The sequence below is a fragment of the Bemisia tabaci genome, chromosome 3 (genome assembly GCF_918797505.1).
Source record: "Bemisia tabaci chromosome 3, PGI_BMITA_v3".
In the NCBI taxonomy this organism is placed as follows: Eukaryota; Metazoa; Arthropoda; class Insecta; order Hemiptera; family Aleyrodidae; genus Bemisia; species Bemisia tabaci.
In genome coordinates this window covers 20,055,843-20,079,918 of record NC_092795.1, presented here as the reverse complement: position 1 = coordinate 20,079,918, position 24,076 = coordinate 20,055,843, and the positions used below count along the sequence as shown (strand labels likewise).

General features: G+C 37.2%; 2 protein-coding genes across 2 annotated transcripts; one reads left to right on the top strand and one right to left on the bottom strand.

Moving 5' to 3' along the window:
• Positions 1-282: 282 nt before the first annotated feature.
• Mcad (Medium-chain acyl-CoA dehydrogenase) lies at positions 283-14,617 on the top strand. Its single transcript, XM_019048539.2, has 11 exons — positions 283-626; positions 3,078-3,189; positions 4,066-4,233; positions 6,109-6,209; positions 6,732-6,812; positions 7,241-7,371; positions 8,405-8,513; positions 10,717-10,857; positions 11,434-11,535; positions 11,963-12,133; positions 13,398-14,617. Exons 1-11 carry the CDS (start codon positions 612-614, stop codon positions 13,542-13,544), a joined length of 1,278 nt encoding a protein of 425 aa, XP_018904084.2. The 5' UTR covers positions 283-611; the 3' UTR covers positions 13,545-14,617.
• Positions 14,618-15,445: 828 nt separating this feature from the next.
• Positions 15,446-21,460, bottom strand: LOC109035065 (vesicle transport protein GOT1B). Its single transcript, XM_019048541.2, has 5 exons — positions 21,105-21,460; positions 20,146-20,237; positions 19,357-19,535; positions 18,374-18,455; positions 15,446-15,634 (listed from the first exon to the last, which is right to left on the bottom strand). The coding sequence occupies exons 1-5, from the start codon at positions 21,127-21,129 to the stop codon at positions 15,590-15,592; spliced, it is 423 nt and encodes a 140-aa protein (XP_018904086.1). The 5' UTR covers positions 21,130-21,460; the 3' UTR covers positions 15,446-15,589.
• Between the last annotated feature and the right edge of the window lie 2,616 nt (positions 21,461-24,076).

The window sequence follows — 24,076 nt, the reverse complement described above, 5'->3', positions numbered from 1 at the left end:
TCATTTTCTGACGTGGAAAAATCGCCTTCAAAATCTCATGTATGCAACCCTCCAACGAGCCACTACATGTTGAACAGAATAATAATGGGCAAACAATGTAGCACTTAAAAATAATTGTAAGTAGTCTCTTACACAATATGGTTACATATTGTAACGACTACGTGAATTTTCTCTAACTTATGTTACACTCACATACATTTGCGATACTTCGCAGTTGCGTGACGTCACAAATTACTGACCAGCTGCCAGAGTGTTTGTGACGTAATGTTTGTGTACAAAAGCGCCCCGCCACTTCCGTATACATCGTTATCAATTCGCTCGAAGGTCAATGTTTGGATTCTTTTCTTCAGGTTTCGGAATCTTCCCTAGTGCAGTGGATATTCACCTACTTTCCAATATCTGTCGCAACGAAGTGATTAGTACTCAACTCCAGCTTGCCTGACCACTGATCAGTGGGCTGGTAAAGTGAGATATTACACCGCGGAGGTATTTCCCAACTGTCCAAGTCCAAGTGTCCTAGAGTTCTAGAAGCATTTTCGTGCACGTAGCAGGAGGAGTGCTTTCCGGAATTTAACTTTTAATTCTCATCAAATTGTGGAAAATCTGCAGATATGTCTCTGAAACAGGTACGAATTTATTCTAAACTTTTCTCACTACCTAATTTTTGGTTTATGCTAAATTTATCTGTGAAGAACTGCATTTTAGTTGCCTAATTTGGGTGTATTGAAATGGCCTTGGATTAAGAAACTATCACGAATATCAAATTGAAACACTATTATTTTAAATTTCGCACATCATTTTGACATACTGAAAGACTGCACACTTAACACACACTTCTCTCAGAAGCATTTCTCTCTGTTCTTGGATCAACGCTTACAGATGATCAATCATTTCCATTTGAACTTCTTTCACCAATTCGCTTTGGGACTTGAACACATTTTGTTTAACATATTCTAATTTCCTAACACAAATAAGATACCGCTTTGTAGTAAACACAATTAATCTACTTACCCAAACTCCTTTAAACCTCTAGCGCCTTGCAAACCAGTTTTTCTCTGCCCTGGTCATGCGGTTAAGTGCGCACCATAATTCCGTAACCCAATTTGCATACAAATTACATACATCTAGCTGATGGCGATTAAAAATATTGACTGCTCTGTCTGAATTCCATTGGAGGTTATTATCTAACTTTCAAGTTTCATCCAAAAATTATTATGTTGGTCCAAACCCAATCGCTTTGACATTCCTGGCGCTGAAATCAAAATTTTATTATGTTTTTGCTTTGCTTAGAAAATTTATCCCATCCTAGTGTTTGAAACTTATGATAATGTGGGCATGCTGAACAGTGGTTTCTTATCCAAACAGTTTATCGAAGTTCTGTATTAAGTGTGAAAGTTAATGTGGAGAGAATTGTAAGTAGCTCTCTTGAATTGTACCATTCAGTGTCATGAATGTGGACGAAAGAATGGTGTCAAAATGTGTCTGCATACCTATTTATATCTAGGGAATCTGTTAATACCTTAAATCTGTCATCCTTATCTGTCTGAATCGCAGTGAACATCCTATAGCTGACCATCGTTCAGAAAGAGACGGTACATCTGTTACATTGATTCATTCATTTAGTTTCAGCAAGGAATGATACCTTGTTTTCTTTTATATTCTGTTTAATAATCCGCTTATATCTCATTGCAACTTCTCAATTAAGTGACTGCCAGCAGGTGGGCTAAATATGTTGAATCAGTCATACTGTACTTTGTTCTGACTCTTGACCCCTTAACATTTTCCCTACTTCTACTTTTTATAGAGCTTTTCCACATTTTCACGTCCCGGGCAGGTTTGTAATGGAACACTTTCCATACCCCTAAAAAATGCCAAATCAAAATCATAGTTTTGACTTAAATGCCGTGGAAAATAACATCTCTCACTATTCTACATCTTAAGGTTTTATCTTGTGTGAGCAAATAGATGTACTGAGAATGTTTACATATTTCAACATAGATTCTTTTTATCAGTAGTTACCTCCAATATGTTTTATCTCTAAATTGATAGGCACTGCATGAGTCAAATTTCCCCAATCTGTGAAAATAGCTCAAGTCCACATTGTGATCTCTTACATGATCATCATGTTTTTTCAGTGATGAAAATGAGGCAATTCTCGAAATTATTTAAGAGGGCACAAACCATGTTTCAGATCAATTAAATGAATCAAGATAACTGTTCTGCGGTGTCGAGGAAAAACGCTGAATGTGTCTTCAGTAGTTGCCAAATTTTTTTTGATGAAATACAACTTTTATCTGCAAAGTTGTAATGTTTTTCTTCCACATTCTGGAACAATTATGCTCCCAATTTAGTCAGAAATATCTGTACATTTCAGGGAAAAATATACATAACTTTCTTACCAAATACATTTTTTATCCAGAGAAATTTGACAACATTCGAATGTTCGTTGGGCGTTTTTCCTCAGAAAGGCAGCGTTGATGAAGGAAATGTGATGCAGTGAATATAGAATCTTGGAGCATTACACAAGATCAGAGATATTACAAGCAAAGTCCACTCGCTATTTTGAAAGCCAATTTTTTCACGTCTACCTATAATCATGCATAATTTCTCAATAAATGAATTTGAATTCCATTCTTGCATACTGCTGTGCTAAGGAAAAACGCATTGAACATTAGAATGCTGCCAACATTCCTCCCATTAATTGGGAATTTTCCTGAAAGAAAATTTGTAAATGTTCTTTCCATGAAATTTCAATAAATTCATTTGCATCTTATTGCATTGTACTTATCTAAACATTTCAAGGGTAAATGTTTATTAGTTTTCATCATGATAATTTTTTCATTGAATGAAGTATAGCTGGCATCATGTGAGTGTCAATTCTTAGTAGCTCTGTATTTCCCTAAGCAATAAAGCCAAATTCTTTTGATAAAACAACAGTAAACTGTACTCAATGTTTAATTTTTCTTGCTTCACACGTTTTTTCATTCCCCCTCATTTTGTCATTCAAATGTTTTTGACCAGTCATAGAAGATAATCAATAGTCTTCCCAATGATAATTATTTTTCATTTTTTTCAAGATCTTGGACAAAGCTGCCCGAGCTGGAATCACTACTGGTCTTCGTAGACTCTCAATTTCAGCGGAAGCAGAAGCAGCTGAATCTCATCATGGATTGGGCGGTGTCACTTTTGGTGAGTTATCGAAAACCTCTTATTTTGCTTAAGCATGAGCTGCGATAGAACGTCACCAAGGCAGTTTATGAAGACCACTAAGGACCCTTTGAAATCTTGGAAAATTGTGGAACTAGCCATGGTTCCATGAGCCCATAGTAGTAAAAGACAGGTTTGATTTGATATTATGGATGTAATATTTTCTCTTGTCTTACTATGATTCTCTTATCGATTCCACTCTATACTAAAGATATTTATGTACAGACACAATAACACATCTGCATTGTGCATATAACAGTAGGTATTCCCTAACAGTAAATTTTACAGCTTCAAAAAGAAACTCATAAAGTTAAAAGTACTAGTGCTCAATGGAGAGCCATTACTTATCAGCTGCTGTTTTTTGGAATATTATAATGCAAACCGGTAACAATGATGTTTGACCCTCTGTTAGACACAATCTATATTTTCAAGGCTAACAGGTAGCATGTAAGATGTACAAATATTGCCAACTTTTGGTTCCTGCCTTTATTGGTCGCTTACAACTTGTGAAGAAAGGGATCTTTAGCTGCTTGCCTTCTGCCTAGGCAGGGACAGTAATTATTGTAAATTGATTTTCTCTCTGCTTTGAAGCACAAAAACCAAAAAAATAAAAACCCCCCGTGAAATGCAACTGAGCCTCTCTGTCTCTTATTTCTTTAGTGCTAATGATGCTAGTTTTTCAAATTATGATGAGAATCTCAATGAAAGAGTGCAAAAATTGTAGCCAGGTTTCTTAAATTTGTTGGCTCTCTCCACAACCTCCAGATTCCTGATAATGTCGTGATTTCAGAAATGCTCAGATAAAAAATGTACCTCTTTTTTTCTGAACATGTGTTTGGATCTTGTGCGTTTTTTCAGAATTGAATGAAATGCAAAAGGAGATGCAAGAACTTGCAAGGAAGTTCACACGGGAAGAAATCATTCCGGTAGCCGCCGAGCATGATAAAACTGGAAAATTCCCTTGGGAAATCGTGAAGAAAGCTCATGAAGTGGGTTTAATCAACGGCCACATTCCAGCACATTGCGGTTAGTATGTTGAATATGGAGCTTAATCTTACAAAATGTCTGTGTAGAAAATTAAGAAGATTTTATTTAAGCTATATGTTAAAATCTTGCAAAATTATGGCTCTGCGCCTATGGTTGTATGAGAATCTGCAATCAAAGAAAGGTATTATCTGGACGTCAAATTTCGAAGTGGCTTATTAACTTTCTAGAATGCTTGAGACTCTTAATAATCATCCAGGTTTTTTTTATAAAAAAATTATCTTCTCCCAACTAAAGTAAAAAAAAAAAAATCTCTTCCAGTTGTTATTTTTGTAAGTACAAGAATTTCCTTTAAAATCTTGATCCGCAGAGACCAAAAGGTTGAGACCAACAAAAAAAAATCTGCTGAGATAAAAGAAATTTGTATCTCCCTCTTTTTAGGTTCAAATGGAAGTTCAAGGAGGCACACATTGTTGAGAAATCTCCTCCATTTAAAGTCACAACATATGTCTGGAATATTAAATTGATTAAATTTGAAAGTGATGGCTACAGGGAGTAAATAAAAAAGGGAAAAAAAAACATGAGCAAATATAGGAGATGAAAGAAAGAGAGGAAAGATAACAGGATGCAGAGAGGCAAGAGAGTAAACAAATAAAAAGAGACTTTGATAACATAGTGAAATCTCAAGTTTTCTGAGCTCTTCCCCCTCCGTCAAATGGAAGACATACCTGTGATTAAAAATCACGTGGAAAGAATTTTCACTCAGTAATCACTTGAAAGAAGGTAAATTTTAGCCGCGCAGCAACTGGGTATTGAACTTTTGGCCCATTCCTAAATTAATCTTGAAATGCTAACGTCTGTATTTTGACAGTCCATTACTGTAACGATCCACAACTCTCTGACAGCCCCTCCCACCCCCTCAAACAAATATAAAAAAACTGCATTATCACTGAATAGATTGAAGCTCTTTTTTAATGAGTTGGTAGCGCTCACATAGTTTCTTCATTTTCCAATTCTCCAACTTTTTTGCTTTTTCTCAAGTCCAAAATCTCTGAATTCTCAAACTTCCTCAACTATCTTTAACAATTCTCTGACTGTGCCCAGCCTTTGAACACAATTTCCTCTCAGATTTCTCCTCCTTTAATCAAGCTGACTTTCAATGAACTTTGGATGAAATTTCCACTTATGCAGATTCAAAATATGGGAAAAGGCTTGTGGAAGTTGTCCGTGCTCTTTCAAAATTCCCTGATTATTCCAGGTTCCGCAAATTCCGTGACTTTCCTGGTTTTCCATACCATCAAAAACCCTATGCGCTAAAGTTAAAGTATTACAGTTAATAATACAACCAAAGAGTCACACTTTTTTGTGAAACCCTCCTTTTCCTAGCGTCCACTTATCAAAATTGCTGGAGATATTGGATGGAATACATATACCTTGTAAACTCAAGAATACACTCAAAATTGCTGAGTAATGATTTGCTTAGCGCCTTCTTCCTCTGTAAACACTAAACGACACTAAACCTCCACCCAGCCTATGAAGCTGAAAGTTATTTATGAACACCACCATACTCTAGCAACTTTGTTGCTTTCTGTGGAGTGAGAGTGTATTGAGGATAAATGAACTATAATAATTATTAGAAAGAATATTACATAGAAAATAATACTAGAAAATATATATCTAATATATAAAAGAGAATATTAATTTCCTAACTCTTTTCTTTAATGATGCCTCCTGGTTTTGCTACTGGTTCTTGCACTCTCAGGTGGATTGAACATGAACACGTTTGACGGATGCATGCTTTCTGAAATTTTTTCTTATGGTTGTGCCGGTATTAGATCATGTATTGGATCAACAAATTTAGGGGTGAGTGATTTTTTTGAGCCTACTTTAACTTTTAATTTGTCACCTTTTATGTAGGTGGTATGAATTTGGGAACTTTTGATGGATGCCTTGTAGCAGAAGAACTGTCTTATGGGTGCACAGGAATCGGTACGGCGCTCGAAGCAACTGGTCTTGGAGTAAGTAAGCCCTCATTTTTTACGACTGCACGCTTTTTAAATTAACTGCATATTATGCTTGCTTCTACTAGTCATCAATGATCTCTTTTCCTTTTCTTTCATTAATGATGTGAGACCTAGGTTGGTGAGAAATGATCTTTAAAAAGTGTTCTTTTTACATATTGATCGTGAAATTTCGACATTTGTCATTTGGAGTGAAAAAACAAACTTAAAAAAAATACTAAGAGCTCTACTCACTCAGTACTCTAGGAGATGAATTTAAAAAAGTAGGTGCCTCTGAACCATCTCAAAATTAGCTATTATAGAAACTGCATTTATGAAAATTCCGAAAAATGGTCCATGAGACACTTTCATGTGGGTTATATACAGGTTTTTGAAACTATAAATGTAGGATGGGGATTGCCTGCCTGCACACAGCTCGTGAAGTTTCAAAATTATTTTGGATATTTAAATTTCATAAAAACAAGAGGAAAGAAAATGTGTATCCAGAGATTGATGTTTCTTTTATTTTTCTTTCCCCAGCAAATGCCTGTCATCCTTGCCGGAAACAAAGAACAACAGAAGAAGTACCTGGGAAGATTGATTGATGAGCCTTTATTAGCGGTAAGAATTTGATTCACTAATTTGTTTCCTGCTCACTGGAGGTGTGTTTAATTTCATAATTTTACTTAATTTGATTTGAAAATCTCTGGGGTAGCTTTATAAACCCTGCAAGGCCTTAAAAAAAAAAGTGAAAAAATTGTTCTTCTTTCAAATTTTGATTACTCTATTATTATTCATCTTTCATAACCATCACTTTTTTCCCATAACCATCTTGATATTTTGCTCATATTCCAAAGACTATCAATGTACTCCTAATATTGAACTGCTAGTCATCAAAAAAATCCAACTGAAGAGGGTCTGACCTAGTTAAAAGACTCTCCTTACTGACTCATTCTTAATCTCAAATACAGTTGTTTGAAGGGTTAGTCGTTATATCTGATGTCAATTCCTTTTTAAATCTCTAGTATTTTTATCTCTTGTCCCTTTAGGCTTATTGCGTCACCGAGCCTGGTGCTGGATCTGATGTTAGTGGTGTGAAAACAAAAGCAGAAAAAAAAGGAGATGAATATGTAATTAATGGTCAAAAAATGTGGATCACAAATGGAGGAGTCGCCAACTGGTAAGCTTCGAATGTTTATGTTTGAATATCTCTTTCTCATGAAGAACTGCAACATCCATGTTTTTCTCTGCAATATCTGTTTTTTTTTTTGTTTTTTTGTTTTTTTTTTTTACCCTTTCAAATAGCCCACAAGGGCTAATCCTGTGCTTTAGTCACATCCCCTCCTGTATAAAAAATATTTTGCAGGAATTTAAAGATAAAAGTCTTAGGATGCAGTTTTGAATACTGAAAGCCTGTTGCACATAAGAGATGCAGCCAAGTGAATAAACTTTTCAAGGGTAATTTCGCTCGAAATCATGTTGGGCGCATCAGAAAAGTCTGGAATCCATTCCTTAGCGTGCAATCTGTTCAGTTTGTAACACGCTTTTTCAAGTTTCCCGCATCTGCGGCCAGTTTTTCTCAGTCACTGCCAACCAGGTTTGCACAGGCAGAGGAGTAAGATAGAACTACCCAAAGTAATCAAACGATTAACTAACTTTTTTTTATTGTATGGTTTCATTTGAGAAGTTCACGTGGAATTTAAAAATGGATGTATGGTTGGAAATGAATGACACAAGTTGTAGGTCTAGAACTAGAGAAGAGATCAAAAATGTGAATAACGCAAGTTATGGGTCTACAAGATTGGAAGAAGACCCAAGCGCAAGAGACATAAGTCGGGTGAGATGGAGAGATGGAGAAAGACCTTGAAAAATATGAAGCACATGCTCATATATAGCCTTCTGACATCACGGATGGTGAGACAGCAAGACCACTCGTGATTGGCTGGTTATAATCTATGTAGCTATCAGCTCCAAGTCTGGTAATTAAAATAAGGGTTAATGAAATAAGATAGTTGGTTGATAATAAAAGAAAAATGAAATTTTGAAGAAAAAGTAATGGATACAGCCATTCTTATGAACTAACAGAGAAATTTATAAAAAGTGTTAAAAAAATATGGCAGAATCCTGACAAGCGCTCATTAATTGATAATAACTTTTAATTTCAAACAAACATTTCTGGGCTCTTATTTACACGATATTGTTATTTTGCGCAGGTATTTCGTTCTTGCTCGCACAAACCTGGATCCCAAATGTCCTCCTGGCAAGGCTTTCACAGGATTTATAGTCGATAGAGACACACCTGGATTAACCCCAGGTCGTAAGGTAAATGTATTAATTTCTAAAGTAATTGATTGTGCTGTACCTAATTTTTTCTTTATATCGGAGTGCTAGATGAAAATTTCAAGACTTTTTAAAAATGATAGTCAAAGTACTTTAGTGAAGTTAAAGTTTACTCCCTTAATTTTTAAATGTATATTGTAGCAAATTAACAGCCCATAGACCTTCTTTTGGCTTTTGGTAAATTTCAATCACAGTGCCCTTTACACTGATCTTTTTGGGACTTTCTCTCTTGATTTTGCTAACTTTCAACACATTGGTGATGACTTCAGATGTTGATGCTTTACAGTCAGCTTGTCCCACAGTTTTTTCACCCAAAGCACTTCAGTCATTAACTTGTGAAAGCATGACAAAATGTAATTGCCCGTGTGAGATGGCGTAGCTCAGGGGGGGTAGAGCGTCGCAAGTGCTAGTGCAGACGCAGGGCGTCGCAAGAGCAAGTGCAGACACGCATTGCGACTGCTGTGCAGACAATGGCGTCGCTAGAGCAATGCAGACGCAGGGCGTCGCAAGTGCAGAGCTGACACTCGTCGCAACGGCAGTGCAGACACAGAGGGGATGGACGGGAAGAGGCGTAGACAAGAAGAGAACCAAAAGTGATATGAGATGCAATGTCTAATGCTGATTGCTACAAGGGCACACAATAATCAAGCGCTGGTTGAATCCGGGTCGATGGGATGAGGAGCGGACAAGTGCCGCTCGATCGCCAGTCTCTCCAAGAATAATCCCAGGGCCCAGCTCCGAGGAGCTCCCTAGGTCTCCGGCTCTGGCTACCCCCTCCACTTGACTCGGAACCGGTCAAGCCTCGCCCTGCGCATGCGCAGAAGGGATACTACCCCTCTGCCCTCTCGCTGGGGGGTGCTCCACCGCTGCCCAGTCCCGTGACGTATGGGTTTTTGTCAGCGCCCTCGACTTGGGTGCCAGGTCCCTGGGCCACTCTCACATTCCTCCCGCTTGACTGAAAATTTTTGCGCAGCAAAAATTTTGACTCCTGGCCTCTCTCTCTCGTTCTTTCTCTGATTCATCACTCAAATTCCATCATCCCACACAACCCAAAAACTTGACTAAAATTAAAGTAAGCTAAAACTAAACTAATCTATGTAAATACTAATGTATGTAAAAACTTGTGGGGGGGGGGACACAATAGTAAACGGAGCTAAACTATGTAAAAACTTGGGGAGGGGGGGGGGTGCGTGTGTACACAAAATTATCTACAAGAAGTACGAAATGGCTGATGCCTCCACCATGTGAGATGGCGTAGCTCAGGGGGGGTAGAGCGTCGCAAGTGCTAGTGCAGACGCAGGGCGTCGCAAGAGCAAGTGCAGACACGCATCGCGACTGCTGTGCAGACAATGGCGTCGCTAGAGCAATGCAGACGCAGGGCGTCGCAAGTGCAGAGCTGACACTCGTCGCAACGGCAGTGCAGACACAGAGGGGATGGACGGGAAGAGGCGTAGACAAGAAGAGAACCAAAAGTGATATGAGATGCAATGTCTAATGCTGATTGCTACAAGGGCACACAATAATCAAGCGCTGGTTGAATCCGGGTCGATGGGATGAGGAGCGGACAAGTGCCGCTCGATCGCCAGTCTCTCCAAGAATAATCCCAGGGCCCAGCTCCGAGGAGCTCCCTAGGTCTCCGGCTCTGGCTACCCCCTCCACTTGACTCGGAACCGGTCAAGCCTCGCCCTGCGCATGCGCAGAAGGGATACTACCCCTCTGCCCTCTCGCTGGGGGGTGCTCCACCGCTGCCCAGTCCCGTGACGTATGGGTTTTTGTCAGCGCCCTCGACTTGGGTGCCAGGTCCCTGGGCCACTCTCACACCCGCATCAGTTTAGGGCTAATCTCGCCTGAGCCTAAATTTGCTCTGTTTGCATGGGATTATAATTGACAGAATTCAATTTAAAAATCATTCGGGCTGGCAAAATGTAAAACTTTCATCTTCCATTATTGTTAAATGCTAAAATTCCCAGTGTTCTGAGGGTTCTCTCCCAAATTTGATATTATTTTCATGATTTTTCCTGCTCAATTCTATTTCCTTTCTCTTTTGTCGATTCCATGGTTATTGAAAAATTTGTATCGGATTCAAGACTAACTGAATAGAGGGCCTGGCCTGAGCTCATACTCAAAGTTAGGATTGTGCGTCTTTGTCTCTTTTCATCACAAAGACACCACTTTTTTGTTACAGGAAATCAACATGGGCCAAAGAGCTTCTGACACCAGAGGTATTACATTTGAAGATGTCAGAGTGCCAAAAGAAAATGTTCTCATCGGTGAAGGTGCTGGTTTCAAAATTGCCATGGGAGCCTTTGACAAAACAAGACCTCCAGTAAGAATTTTTCCCCTTCCTAATTTCTGATCTCAGTGGTTCTTCGTGTAATTCAGCGAGTCCTCAATATCAGTGGAGCTACTAAGGGAGCGCTACCTCTTGAAATTTTACTGAATTTCTGCAAAGTGTCTGTCAAAGGGCTCCACTGTTCGTATTCTAGTTTACAGCCAGCAATCGAAGTTTGAAATTATTTCAATTTCTTCATGTCTTTGGTCTGGCCTGGCTGAGAATGGTGTCTGAAATATTCGGATAGACGAAGCTTTGAGCTTCTTTGAGTGATTATTTTGTAATAAGATTAAATAAATGCCAAGAAAATAACTTAGTTTCTTAAATCTTTAGTTAACTGGGTTCTTCCTTCACCATGAGGAATATTATGAAATCTGAAAAGTCTTTAACTCGGGCATATGGCGGAGGAAAAAGAATTTTGCTGAGTACTAAAGAATAATTTGTGTTGATTTCCTTTGTCTCAGTAAAGGGAGCTCAGAGGACGAATCCTACTGAATAACTGTGAAGGATGTGTGGGGGGTGCCTAGAAAAATTCATAAGTGTATAATTATTTTTATTTTCCTGCCTTAGGTTGCATCAGGTGCCACAGGACTAGCTCAGAGATGCTTGGATGAAGCCTCAAAATATGCCCTAGAAAGGAAGACGTTTGGTGTACCAATTGCAATGCATCAGGTATGTAACTTTTTTTAGTATCATTTTGTTTTCTGAAAGAATGCAGCTTTATATTTGTGAAAATTTACAAAATTTCAGCTAAAAGTATTTACCCATTCATATTCTTCTATGGACATGTGGTCTATAAATTTTCAGAATACCTCCTCTTGAGACAATATATCTAAATTTTATTTGACGCATGATTTCTTAAATAATCAGCTTATTGACTAATTTTCAAGGATCTCGAACACAGTTGGCAAAATCCTAACTTCTTTAAAAAATTGGGTGAAAAGAGAAGTGTCCCATGTGTTTTCTCCTCTAAATTTAAGTAAAAATACAAAAGGTACTTACCTTGAAATGCTCCCTAATCATCCCCTTGGCTAGGTATCTTTTATGTAAGTGCTAGCTTAGAATAGAAAACTCACATTTTTTCATTTTATTTTTTCAGGCTGTAGCCTTTATTCTAGCTGATATGGCTATTGGTATTGAAGCTGCCCGTTTAACATGGATGAAATCTGCTACTGAAGCTGATTTAGGAAAAAGAAATTCATATTATGCCTCCATCGCCAAAGCATTCGCTGCTGATGTTGCAAACAAATGTGCCACCGATGCTGTCCAGGTATGTCCATCTAATTTTTCTTATAAAAGCTTAATATAGAGATACTGCACGCTAGAACAGAGTACTAACAGTTCCGAAAAATTCTAATAATTGAAAGAAAGGCAGGGATTTTTATGATGGATCCAGAAGTCAGGAAAAATTTAGAAAAGAAATACAAATGGAGAACCAAGGAACTCAGTGCTGGCTTAATGGAGATGTTGCATGTGTGAGGAATTTGCAATTTGACTGTTGATACTTGTGTAAAAGTTTGCAAGAAACACGATGGTGCCACTGGTTTTCTCTGAAATCAACTCCCAAGCTCAAATAAAGCTCTCAAGTTGAGACAAAATGGAGGGGATACCCCACGCTGTCCTGAGAGTCCACCTCTACATCAAGACAAACTCTCCATGCAAAGATAGGGAGCAAATACATTGACAGGGCTGCCACTTTATTTAGAGACTCTAAAACTGAAAACACGGCATCACTTCTAATGTATTTGCTCCCTATCTTTGCATGGAGAGTTTGTCTTGATGTAGAGGTGGACTCTCAGGACAGCGTGGGATATCCCCTCCATTTTGGCTTCAACTCGAGAGCTTTTTTTGAGCTTGGGAGTTGATTTCAGAGAAAACCAGTGGCCCCAACGTGTTTCTCGCGAACTTTTACATGAGAATCATTAGTCAAATCGCAAATTCCTTACACATGCAACATCTCCATTTTGGTTTCATTTGATGTTCCTAACTGGCTCCTGACCTTGTTAAGCTTCTAATTCTTTCCGGTCCGCGGCCTTCATGCCCCAGCCGCCGTAGCAGGTTCGCGCAACGTTACCAAATATCGGCCAACAGAGTCCACTAGAGGCTGCCACACACTAGCGTCAGACCTGCACACAAGCTCAAACTTTCGGATTTGAACAGGTTTTTTACCACGTTGGATATATCCGACTTTGGACCAGAAAGTGTAAAATCCTACTCTCTGTTTGCCACTCTTGAAAAAAGCAGGGCTTAAATTTAAATTAATCCTGATGAAATAATTCAGTTATTCAAGTTGAATTGCAGCAACTTTTTTTTTTTTATTTCTTCTCTCTCAACTAGAAACATCTTTTTGTATTACCTACTTACAGAATGGGAATATTGTTTTTTTACTTTTTTCCTTCCATGAGGTTTTGTTCATATTTTTGTCCATCCAAAAATGGAGGGATAAAGGAATAAGGAAAAGCGATTTTAGGTACCCTCTGAAAAAAATCTCATCTTCATTTTAATTTTTGTGCAATTCGAAATCCTTTTTTCAGATATTTGGAGGCAATGGATTCAACAGTGAATACCCTGTCGAAAAACTGATGCGAGATGCTAAGATTTACCAAATCTACGAAGGAACCGCTCAAATTCAAAGACTGATTGTTTCTCGAGAGGTCATCGAACGAGCCAAAAAACTATAAGACTGACTTTAGTACTGTGTATCATTATTCGCTCTTTGATTCCATCTGAAGGAGTGTTTGTTGTGTAAACTGTCCCTTTGTTTTTACTATTATTATATTATTTTATGCAATGGTGTTGTTGTTGTAAAGTATTTAATTCTAATGGATTTACTGTAAATGGATCAAATGTAATGGATTTTATTGTGAATGAAAGTGTAAGTTTCGTGTTGTGATTAACTGAAGTTTGTCTTGCTAGGTTTTAACTGAAATTCTATTCTTTCTTTTAGAAATTTTTACTGAGTTTCACACCCTTTTCCCTCTGGACCTCTTGTTCTTTTACAACACCTGCCCCCTTTTTATTTTGTTTTATTAAAATCGGTGAGAATAAATACAGTTTGAGTTGTTGGGGGGAATAAGGCAACATAAATTTTGAACTGTCTCAAAGTCATTCCTTCAATCTTATTGAAGGTTTGAGTTTTTAATGTTATCATTTTACCTCACTAAAACGTATCCCTTAGTTTTAAAGAGTTTTAAAGTATTGTAATTTCATTTGATAATGACGCACAAGTCGCGCCACAGTTTTTTAGGTAGTGTGTGATTTATTCGTCTGCTTTTCTTGGTCTCTGATCTTCCCTCTTCAATCAGCAATACTTTCTCATGATTTGTCCTTTTGGAAAAAGAGCCATATTTGGTCAATGAACAAGAAATAGGTAAATTTAGCTTTAGATTGAACTTTTTCAAGAACACAAAAATCCGTTTTATGTGAGCACAAATTACTTTAGAGAACACTGGCTTTAACCTACCATAATTTCAAATGAACTGGTTTTGGTGGCTGCCCTTGCCATCATTGTTAGCTATCATAGTCGCATACTGAGTCAGCTGATGATGGTTTTCAAGGGAGCCACCGAAATATATCTATAATTAAAGTAGATGGAAGCCGAATTTTTTTTAAAGTAATTTGTGTTCAAAGAAATAGTTATTACCTTTTTGTATTTTTTTTCTTCTCACTTGTACCTGTTATTGTTGAGTAAGTGCCGAAATAATTATTTTAATACTCTAAGCTAAGAAAATAAATTAATTTTTTTATAACCTTATCTTGTCTCCTTTTTCCACATCTCTTCCTAATAACTGGTTGGGCCTCTTTCATTGAAATCTGTGGTCTTATTTATTTTCTAAGTTCCTGTGCTGCTGGAGTAAAAAAATAGATATTAATCGGGAACTAAAAATGGGACATCTGGCAATAAAGCCCAATTCAGACAGCTTAACTATTTTGATTCCATAAAAACGGACGAAGCTTTAAATGGAAAGTTGTTGCTGTGTGACACTGTTGTAACAACAGATATTGCCAGTCAGGTATTTCCGTCAGCTTTTGGTTCCTTCCGCTATGTTGGTTGGAAAATTTTTATTCCAAACCTATATTAAAGAACCCCGCACCTTCCTTATGGGAAATCTCCCCAGTCAAACGCGATGACGCTTGGATATGTTATTCAGCTCGTCATTCTGATCAAAAGCAACTGGCTATGCAAATAGGATGGAAAGTTGAACAGAAAGTTGAAGGCAGCATCAGATTAAAGTTTCTGTTCAACTTTTCATCCGATCGTCCTGTTCTCAATTATCATACAATCCAATTTTTCATCAGACAAAAGCGAGAGAAAAGTTCAACGAAAAGTTAGACTGTCTTAATGAGCTAAAGTACAAACAATGAATTAAACTTAAGATCTGTTTCATTGGTTCCAACTTGATATAGAGCCTTGCATGGACTCTCTCTATGTCTAAACTGTCTATGCAGGACGGTTTCTTGGTGTTCTTTTAAAATGAAAGCATTGAGATTTTGAACATCACAATCGCATCTCAACTGAGGGTAGTTCCTTGATCAATTAGCTCTGACAGATAATCGTTTCCTAATAAGAAATGCAAAAGAGTTTTCACAATCATTATTTATTAAATATAACAAAATTATAGATAATGTACATGTAAAATTGGAAAGAAACTGCGGATTACTTGGCAAAAACTGAAAATAATTCCAAGATGATAAATCTAATTTTTATTTTATCTAGGTACCTTAATTACACCATTGTTCGGCTTGAGTCTCCAGCAAACCTGTCTACCATCTAAACAAAATAGAAAAAGGATAAATTACTTTAGGTACGTTGATTTTAAGGGGGCAGTTCTTAAACGTTCATTGTTTTTCCATTCAATTTATGAAAATAAATATTTAATTATCCACAGGAGCCTTACAATTAGTGCCGAAAAAAATTCAAAACAAAATATCAGTGCCATTGCTCAAAGGCAAGTTCTACAAACATTCTGGCATACAAAAATCAAAAAATGTTGAAACATACTACAGTAATGTCAATATGAAATGCAAACGAAATGCACCATACAGACATTGATTCACTCTAATTTGCCATGCTGAGGGCTAAAAATTGAAACAACTTCACGCTCTTTTAAAACAAATCTTTGTCTAAAAACACATATTTGCTAAAAATATTGTGCAACAATGAAGGCTATTTTGTTCCCAGTAAAGAAAGAGAAGTTATTTGGGTACCTAGCTACCAGATACAGGGATTTTTAATTTCACCGTCAGTAAGTCAGATGGGATAATGATTTTACTGTTGATAAAAACAATTATTCATGAAAAAATGTACGAGAATAAGATGGTTGATGGACCCAAATAGGTCTGTCATTACCGTGGTCGAGTTTTGGGACCATACTGTGCATCAGCACTTTGAAGTTTGATTCCAATGTATTTCTGATGGGAGAGGCCAAAGCTACTTGATACTAACTGCGGTCAGGTTAGGGCAGGGCAGAGGAGTGGATATCGAAAAGATGCACATTAATTGCCCGCAGTGGATTGGTCTTGGATAGACCATCCTTGATGAAAAGCTTTTTAAAGGGTGAAGTGAGAGGCTCATACATTGAGAACCTTGGGCTTTTTTATATATCTAACAAATATACTGGGTATATTAAAAAAACAAAACGGGGAAATCATATATTTTGGTTTGCGACATAGTAGGTTTCTTGTCTTATTAAATTGTTTAATAAGCAACAAATCATCGTTTTTCATCAAAATTTTGTGTGATTTACTTTCAAATATATCCTCTAGAGTATCCATGCACAATTTTAGACATGGCATTCTCTTGGAACACTAAAATATGAGCTGAAATATTGGAACTTGAGAATCTAGGTGGTGTTTTTCTGACACCACCATTGGTATTAGCTAATACTTACTTGAGAAAAAATTTGACACCTAAAACGTTTAAAAGCATCAAAATGATGAAGAGCACTACATTCATTCTTAGATTTTTTATTTTTTAGGTCATAATACATACCTACTTTCCTTTGATTTGGGCGCTTACCCCCCCCCCCCCTCCCCTCCTATTAATTCCTATAAAAATCAACTTAGAACTTAGTAAAGACTTAATTAGCTGACACTGCTGAAAGTCATGCAATGCTTAATTCACACACATACAAACAAACAGTTTTTACAATCTATAAACTCTATGACTCAATCTCTGCTGGTTGAAAGACCCCATAAAATTAACTCGTCTTCCAAACATTTCACTATACACTGAATGAGCTACAGTTGGACGGACAAAGGAAACTAGAGAAAAAATACTGAAGATATTAATTGCACTATACTTATCCCAGATGATGTCAACATTAGCATGCAACTACTTTTCACTCCAATCCAAAAGCCCCAAGCATTTTTCCTCTTTCCTAACCTTTGCTGGTAATACACACGGGCAGCAGCCAAGTAATAAATGTCATCATTCAACATTAGAATTGTTGAAAAAAATCGCATCCAAGAGGAGAGACTGTTTGCATAATACAAGCAAAATTTTTTTTCTGATTCAAAATATTTTTATCATTGTTTCAGCGTACTGCCCTCACCCTTAAATCTTAGGAGCCACCTCCTCCGAAAAGCTTAATTTTTAACAAATGAACTTTTTGCAAACACATCATGGTCGTGACCGATGCGTAGAGATTACTATTGATGCTTTGCGATTTTAAGTTTGAAAAAATCGATGGGGTAAATCAACTTTTTGAGGCGCCACAACAGCCAGGCTCCCCCAACTAAGCATCAAAGACCAATTATTAGGCGCATGTGACGCGTGGCACCCAGGAAAGGCAGAAAACTGTATGATTCTTCGGATGATAACTTCAGCAGGGTACAATGATTGAAGTTGTTAATTATGTAAAATTTAGGCAGACATTGTCGGCATTGCCAACTTTCAGAGCCTACAAAAGTATTTAACATAAAAAATGCTCAATTATTATGTTCTTACACCCTAAATATGCTGATTATTGGAGGCTGAATTGCAAACACACTTTTACTGATTCATGGGATCAGAGGAAAACTGCATTGTGGCCCAGGCTTTGTGATAAAGACTCCTAACAATTGAACGATTCCCTTAGAAAGCGAAGACATGTATCAATTCAGATCTTCAATACATATACCGACAGTTTTATGAATGATAGTAGTTTTAAAAGATGTCTTGATTACACGCTGTTACATTAACAAAGAATCTGATACCGTTGGCACTGATAGAAAGTTTAAGTACTACAGCAAGAAATAAGAGTGAGAGAAAAATGTATACAAAATACACAAATGGGGTATCATGCAGCAGTTGCTGATTTTAAAACAGAATTATGTTGAGAAAAAGTCTCTCTTATTAGTAGATACCTAAAACTTGCTGAACGAATCAAGCATGAAAAGACAAACATAATAAACATTCTCAACAAAGTTTCATAATTTTAAAAGGAATGTCCAGGAAAGGAAAGGTCCTTAGGGAATATTATCATGCTTTGACTTAAACAAATTAAAATTGAATGGAATCGTTATTTACCCCTTTGATTCCTGGGAAATTGAGGAACATGCCAAGAACTGGTATCCTCCGAAGAAAATTGACAGCCACAGGAAAAAATCCACTGAAAAAAAATAAATACATACATACAATAGGAGTGGAGAAAATTCATTCTGATGATTTAAATTGCAAATTTCTTAACAAAAGGATTGCAAGTGTTGCCAACAAGTACATGACTCCATTAAGAACCTCAACTGAGCAATCACTTCTAGGCTGACCGAACACAACAGGGAAATGATCATTTGTGTAACTAAATTCGATTGATTTCAAACTTTGCCCTTTTTTTTGCACAATTGTAACCTTTATTCGACACACACAGAGAGAAGAAAAAAAAAAAAAAAAAAAAAAAAAACAGGCGGGCAAATAATAATGCAACAGAGACTGAAAAATATTGGTTTGAGAGAGGACCTTAGGATCACTTCGTTTATCTTTATTAATTTGAAACCACTGTAAACGAATCAGATGTCTATATTTCTGATACAAAAAACTGATAAGGGACTTAGATTTTGTACACAAACTGATTGCGGTGGACGTACGGGTCATGAGACAGTGCGTTGAGTTATATTTTTTAGCAAGTGAGAGTAAATTACTGTTAGGTTTAAATTTACGTATAAGTTGTTCAGTCATTATTTGTTTTGAAAATGAAACTTGGTTTCTTTTTTATTAAACAAAACTCGACCAACTGGCTGAATAGACAATATTTTGTCAAAGATTTCAGTTTCGCCTAATTTTGCTTGATTCTGACCCTGAATGAAAGTCATCACTCACTTGGAAAAATGCTCTAAGGAAATAGGATTCCAACATTAGAATTGTCATTAATGTAGGTAAATATAGGTATTCTATGTTTTTCTTTGTTCTTTTATTCTTTCTTTTTTTCTTTTTGTTTCATAACACAACCACATGGCTGCACATTCGGGAAAAGTATGCTAGGTAACAAGAGCAGTGATGAATGGACTGAAACTCACCTAAATAAAAGTACAAAACCATACATTTCTATTAGCATGCCGACAAAAGGCCAGCCAAAAAGGACTACGAAAATTCCACCGAAAAACGCAGCGGAACCTTTCACTTTGTGCCTTTGAAAAAAGAATCTAAAGGTTCTGCCAAACCCAATAACACATGCTAAACCGGATATAAATAGTATCTGTGAACAGAATTGAAGCAGAACATTAAAAAAAATTATGGGCGGGTGAAGGAAAAGTATTTGTTATTTACAACTAGGGGGCTGTTCAAGTAATGCGTAACACAATTTTTCCGATTTTATGACCCCTCCTTCACCCCTGGAAACTCATCGTAACGCAGGCTCAACCCCCCCCTCCATAAGTGTGTTACTTACGTAATACTCGAACGCCCCTCAAGGAATACCAAAAAAGAAACAGGACAGAGAAATTTGAAATAATAATAATAGCATTGCGACATTATTGCATGACATTATTAATGCCATGACAAGCATGAAAAATTTTACAGCATAGTGATTGGCATATGATTTTGATTCTTCCTTCTCTACAGTCAAAAGTCAGGCATATAAAGCTGCCGCTTCATTCATATTTTTTAGTTATATTAATTATTTATTTTTTTCATTATTATTATTTGAAGCAAATTATAACTAATTTTGGATTTAAAAACGCTCATTAAGGTCGCCAGTTGGTAGCTAAAAGGGTTACACAAAAATAATTAACTGCATCAGAGAATTTCCATTAAATGATCAGAGCCATTTAAAAATCAACACCACTACATATAAATTAGATACTTACATTTCCGATGGCTAAGAGTCCTTTGTCGAAGACTAGAAGAACACCAAAGAATAAAAACCCTATGCCAAATGCAGCGAGACCCACTCCTATTTCTGAAATGGAACATCACATTAGTTTTTTCCAATTTTTAAAGTAAATCTCAAGAGACAGACAAATTATACTATTACGAAGTGCCTCCATCAAAACAAGATACTACAACTTTTGAGTTCCTGAGAAAAGAATGAAAACAGAATCGGCAAGACTCTGTTACAAACTAAAACAAAGTCTTGTGTTTAGTCTTCATGACAAAAATTAAGGAAATATTTTGTCTGGAAATTTTGTGGATGTTATCTACGAAATCTGTCCTTATAAAACTCAGTGAGAGGTACAAGGTAATAAGTATAGTGCTTACTTAGTTGGTTGTATCGAATCATCACAATGCATTAAATCAATATCTTCCCAATTTGATTAGAAAAAGTTAATCAAACAATCACATTGTACCCAGTTGAAACTAAGTATGGAGCTGATGTAAAATGTTAATTTCTGGGAACAATACATTCTTGACCGGAGCAGGACAATTTCTTTCCAACTCAACAACCATACCTCTATTAAAATAGTTCCACTTATCTCAGACAAATATAATTTCTTTTGGTAATAATTCTATCATCCTGTACTAAAACCTGAGGAAATATACCGTATCACTATATTGCTTGGCTGCATACATTAAAACAGTTGTAGGATAACTCTATACCAGCTGGCTTGGTAGATACTAACGATTACAGACTGGACGCATCATTACAAGTTGAGCGCTGCTTTACTTAAATAGTTTTTGGATGATACACGAATCACAAACCTTAGATTTACAGGAATAAGTCAGGATGAGCCCAGCAAAACCTAATTTTATCAACGTAGTATGCGACTTGGGCGAGTAATCATGTGTAATTAGCAGAGAAGATACAGCATGAGAGATGAATACTTACTTTGTACGTCAGTGACTTCAAACATTTTGATGTGTGCGGCTAACTGAAGTTGGAAAATACTGTCCTATTTGTGAGCTTGAATGGTTTTGTCAGCAGGAACATTTTCTGCAGCAAATCACTTTGAGTACTCTCTCATTTTGTCACACTTACTTACACATTATGAGAAAGTGATGAACCTGGGTGATACTTTGATATTATGTTCTAAATGTTACCCGATAGATCTACAAGTCGAAAAAGTCTGGAGCATGGTCAGAGTATGAAAATATAGCATTATTTACATCACAACTTTTCAAACTTTCAGGGATACGATAACTGTCAAGTTAATTTTATAACCTCACTTTACGGACCGGGCGACCGTACAAGCTCCTCCCAAAAGTTCCAACATCAGCACTGTTGTAATTGGTGAGTTTCAATGACTTATGACCAATCAGAACCCTTGAATAGCTTCATATGTGTAAAGCCGCAGAATTCGAATTATAATTACCTCGGTATACCTCAACGCTCGGTATATGTACTGGATTTCAAGTTCAAAGCATAAAGGTCTAAAGGCAAAGTAGGGACGACATTGTTCAGAAGCGAGAGTAAAAAAAAAAAAAATCATGGAAATTTGAATGACGGTAGAAGAGGAAAAAAACAGAGAGTTCGAGGACCCTATTTAAATGCATATCAGGATTCGGCTTGGAAAAAGAAGTTAAATAATGAAAGAAAATTTTCAATGTATGTACTAATATTCTCATTTATAGAAATTTTCTATGGTAGATATCTAACCAATGGCACAAAATAATAAACTCTGATCTCTTGCTCGTTACCCTCAACAGGGCCGGATTCACCTACTTGCCGCCCATGGGCCGCCTGTATTTTGCCGCCCCCTTCTCATTCCTTTTGAAACATCAATAAAAACCATCAAGTGAACGTGCAGCGGGGAGGGGTGCATAAGACGCGTTTACTCATGTGGGACACATTTTTTGCGAAGCCGTGTCAACATTACCAACCAAAGTTCACGGAGCTTTGCGCGAAAGTTAAGTTCCGTGAACTGCTCTCTATGTGAACGAGGCCTTCCATTTATAAGAAATGAAAGAAAAAATTATGAAAGAACAAACTGACCGTACTGTGTTTGACGCAATGCGTAAAGCATTCCTACAGTCAAATAGGCGCTGTGCGTTTCACACCGACCGCTTCTGAACGCACTGTGTTTGACGCAATACGTGAAGTATTCATGCAGTTTTGCAGGCGCTATGCGTTTCATGCCGACTGCCGCACCGCTCCGTTCCAGGTTAAATTGCGTGTTTGGTTTCTCTCTTAACTCGACTAATTAAAGGAGGTGTCTCTTGTATCACCGTAATACGACAAAATTAGAAATTACTGTACTTTTACCCTCGAGAAATGAGAGATTTTGTCGCCTTTTCTCGTTTGTAATTTATTTTCTGAATCCGATTTTTTTCTATCTTTTTTTGATACCTACATTAAAAAGTTGCAAAATTTTCCGCCCCCTAAATCTGCCGCCATGGGCCGCGGCCCATGTGGCCATCCCCTTAATCCGGCCCTGGCCCTCAAGAGCGACCCCATTTGTCTGATCCTCACTCTCCTATTCATTCTCTTCTTACTGTTCCAAAAGGCTCATTTGGCAAGGCTGTTTGGACTACATATTGCATGGGGAGCAAGTATTTCTGGCTCCTTTTTTCGAAACAACAAATATGTTGTTTCGAAATATGTGGTACTAATGGCACATATATTAATGCCCCTTTGCAGAAATTGATGGTCAAAGTATCTCCATTGCAGAGTTTCAAAATTTTCACTTCCATTTAATTTTTCAGGGAGAAATAGCTTGAAATTTGTACAGAATATTCTGCTCATGAAGAGGAAAAATCAAGAAAGTTTTCAAGAAATTATATTGAATAGTTTCCCAGGGAAAAAATAAAGTAAGACAGGAAGTCTGCAACGTTGCGAACGACATAGTTTCACACTTTGGTGATTGATTTGTCACTGTTCGGCTCAATAAAAAATGATGATTTTGAAAGAATCATCAGGGTGGTGTTCTTTTAAAGATAGTCAAGTGACATTGGCTGTTGCCAAACATTGAGCAATTTCCGTTTCGGTTTTTTCATAAAAAATGTTGTAATATTGATCGATTTAAACATTGGTCAGTACTGTAAAACCAATTTTTTGAACGACGACCCATTTCTCATATTTTTCGTTGCCTTCTAGGCTGCAGAGCAAGGAATCAAAGTAGGTGCTTAGAAGAAAATTTTGGTACCTACTTTATTTTCTTAGCTAATTTTCCTTCCATTTTCAGATGAAATTTTACTTAAAAAAAAGTGCAAAAACCAAATGCAATAAACTAGTGAATCCACCTCATTTTTAATTAAATATAGATTGTGCAAAAAAGTGCACAATTGAATCTTGTAAAAATGACAATCATGGACATCTCAAGAACAGAGGCAAGATACCCATGGGAAATTCTTCCGGATATGAAAGTTTCAGAGAAGGGATTGTATTCTCCGCGCGCAGAAAAATCGATATATCGAAAATGTGGCGCGCGGAATTATTTTCTGGTGCAGCGCCGGAAAAAACAGTTTTGACACGATCGGCGAGCAGGAATCGATATATCGAAAATTCTGCGCGCGGAACAGATTTGGAGCGTCGCGCCGAAAAAAATAGTTTTGACACAAACTGCGAGCAGGAATCGATACATCGAAAATTCCGCGCGCGGAACAGATTTGAAGCGGCGCGCCGACAAAAATAGTTTTGACACAAACGGCGCAAATATATCGAAAACCGGCGCGGAATCCGGAAATTCAGAGATTTTCATCGAAAACGGGTTTTTTCTTTCCGCGCGCCAGAAAAAATTCCGCGCGCGCAAGAAAAGGGTTTTGACACTAACGGCGTTCCATAGTGAAACACGCGGGTCGCGGACTAAAGGAATTTACGTTGCGATCGCGTCAATTAGCAGAACATGTGCGTTATTCCGGTAG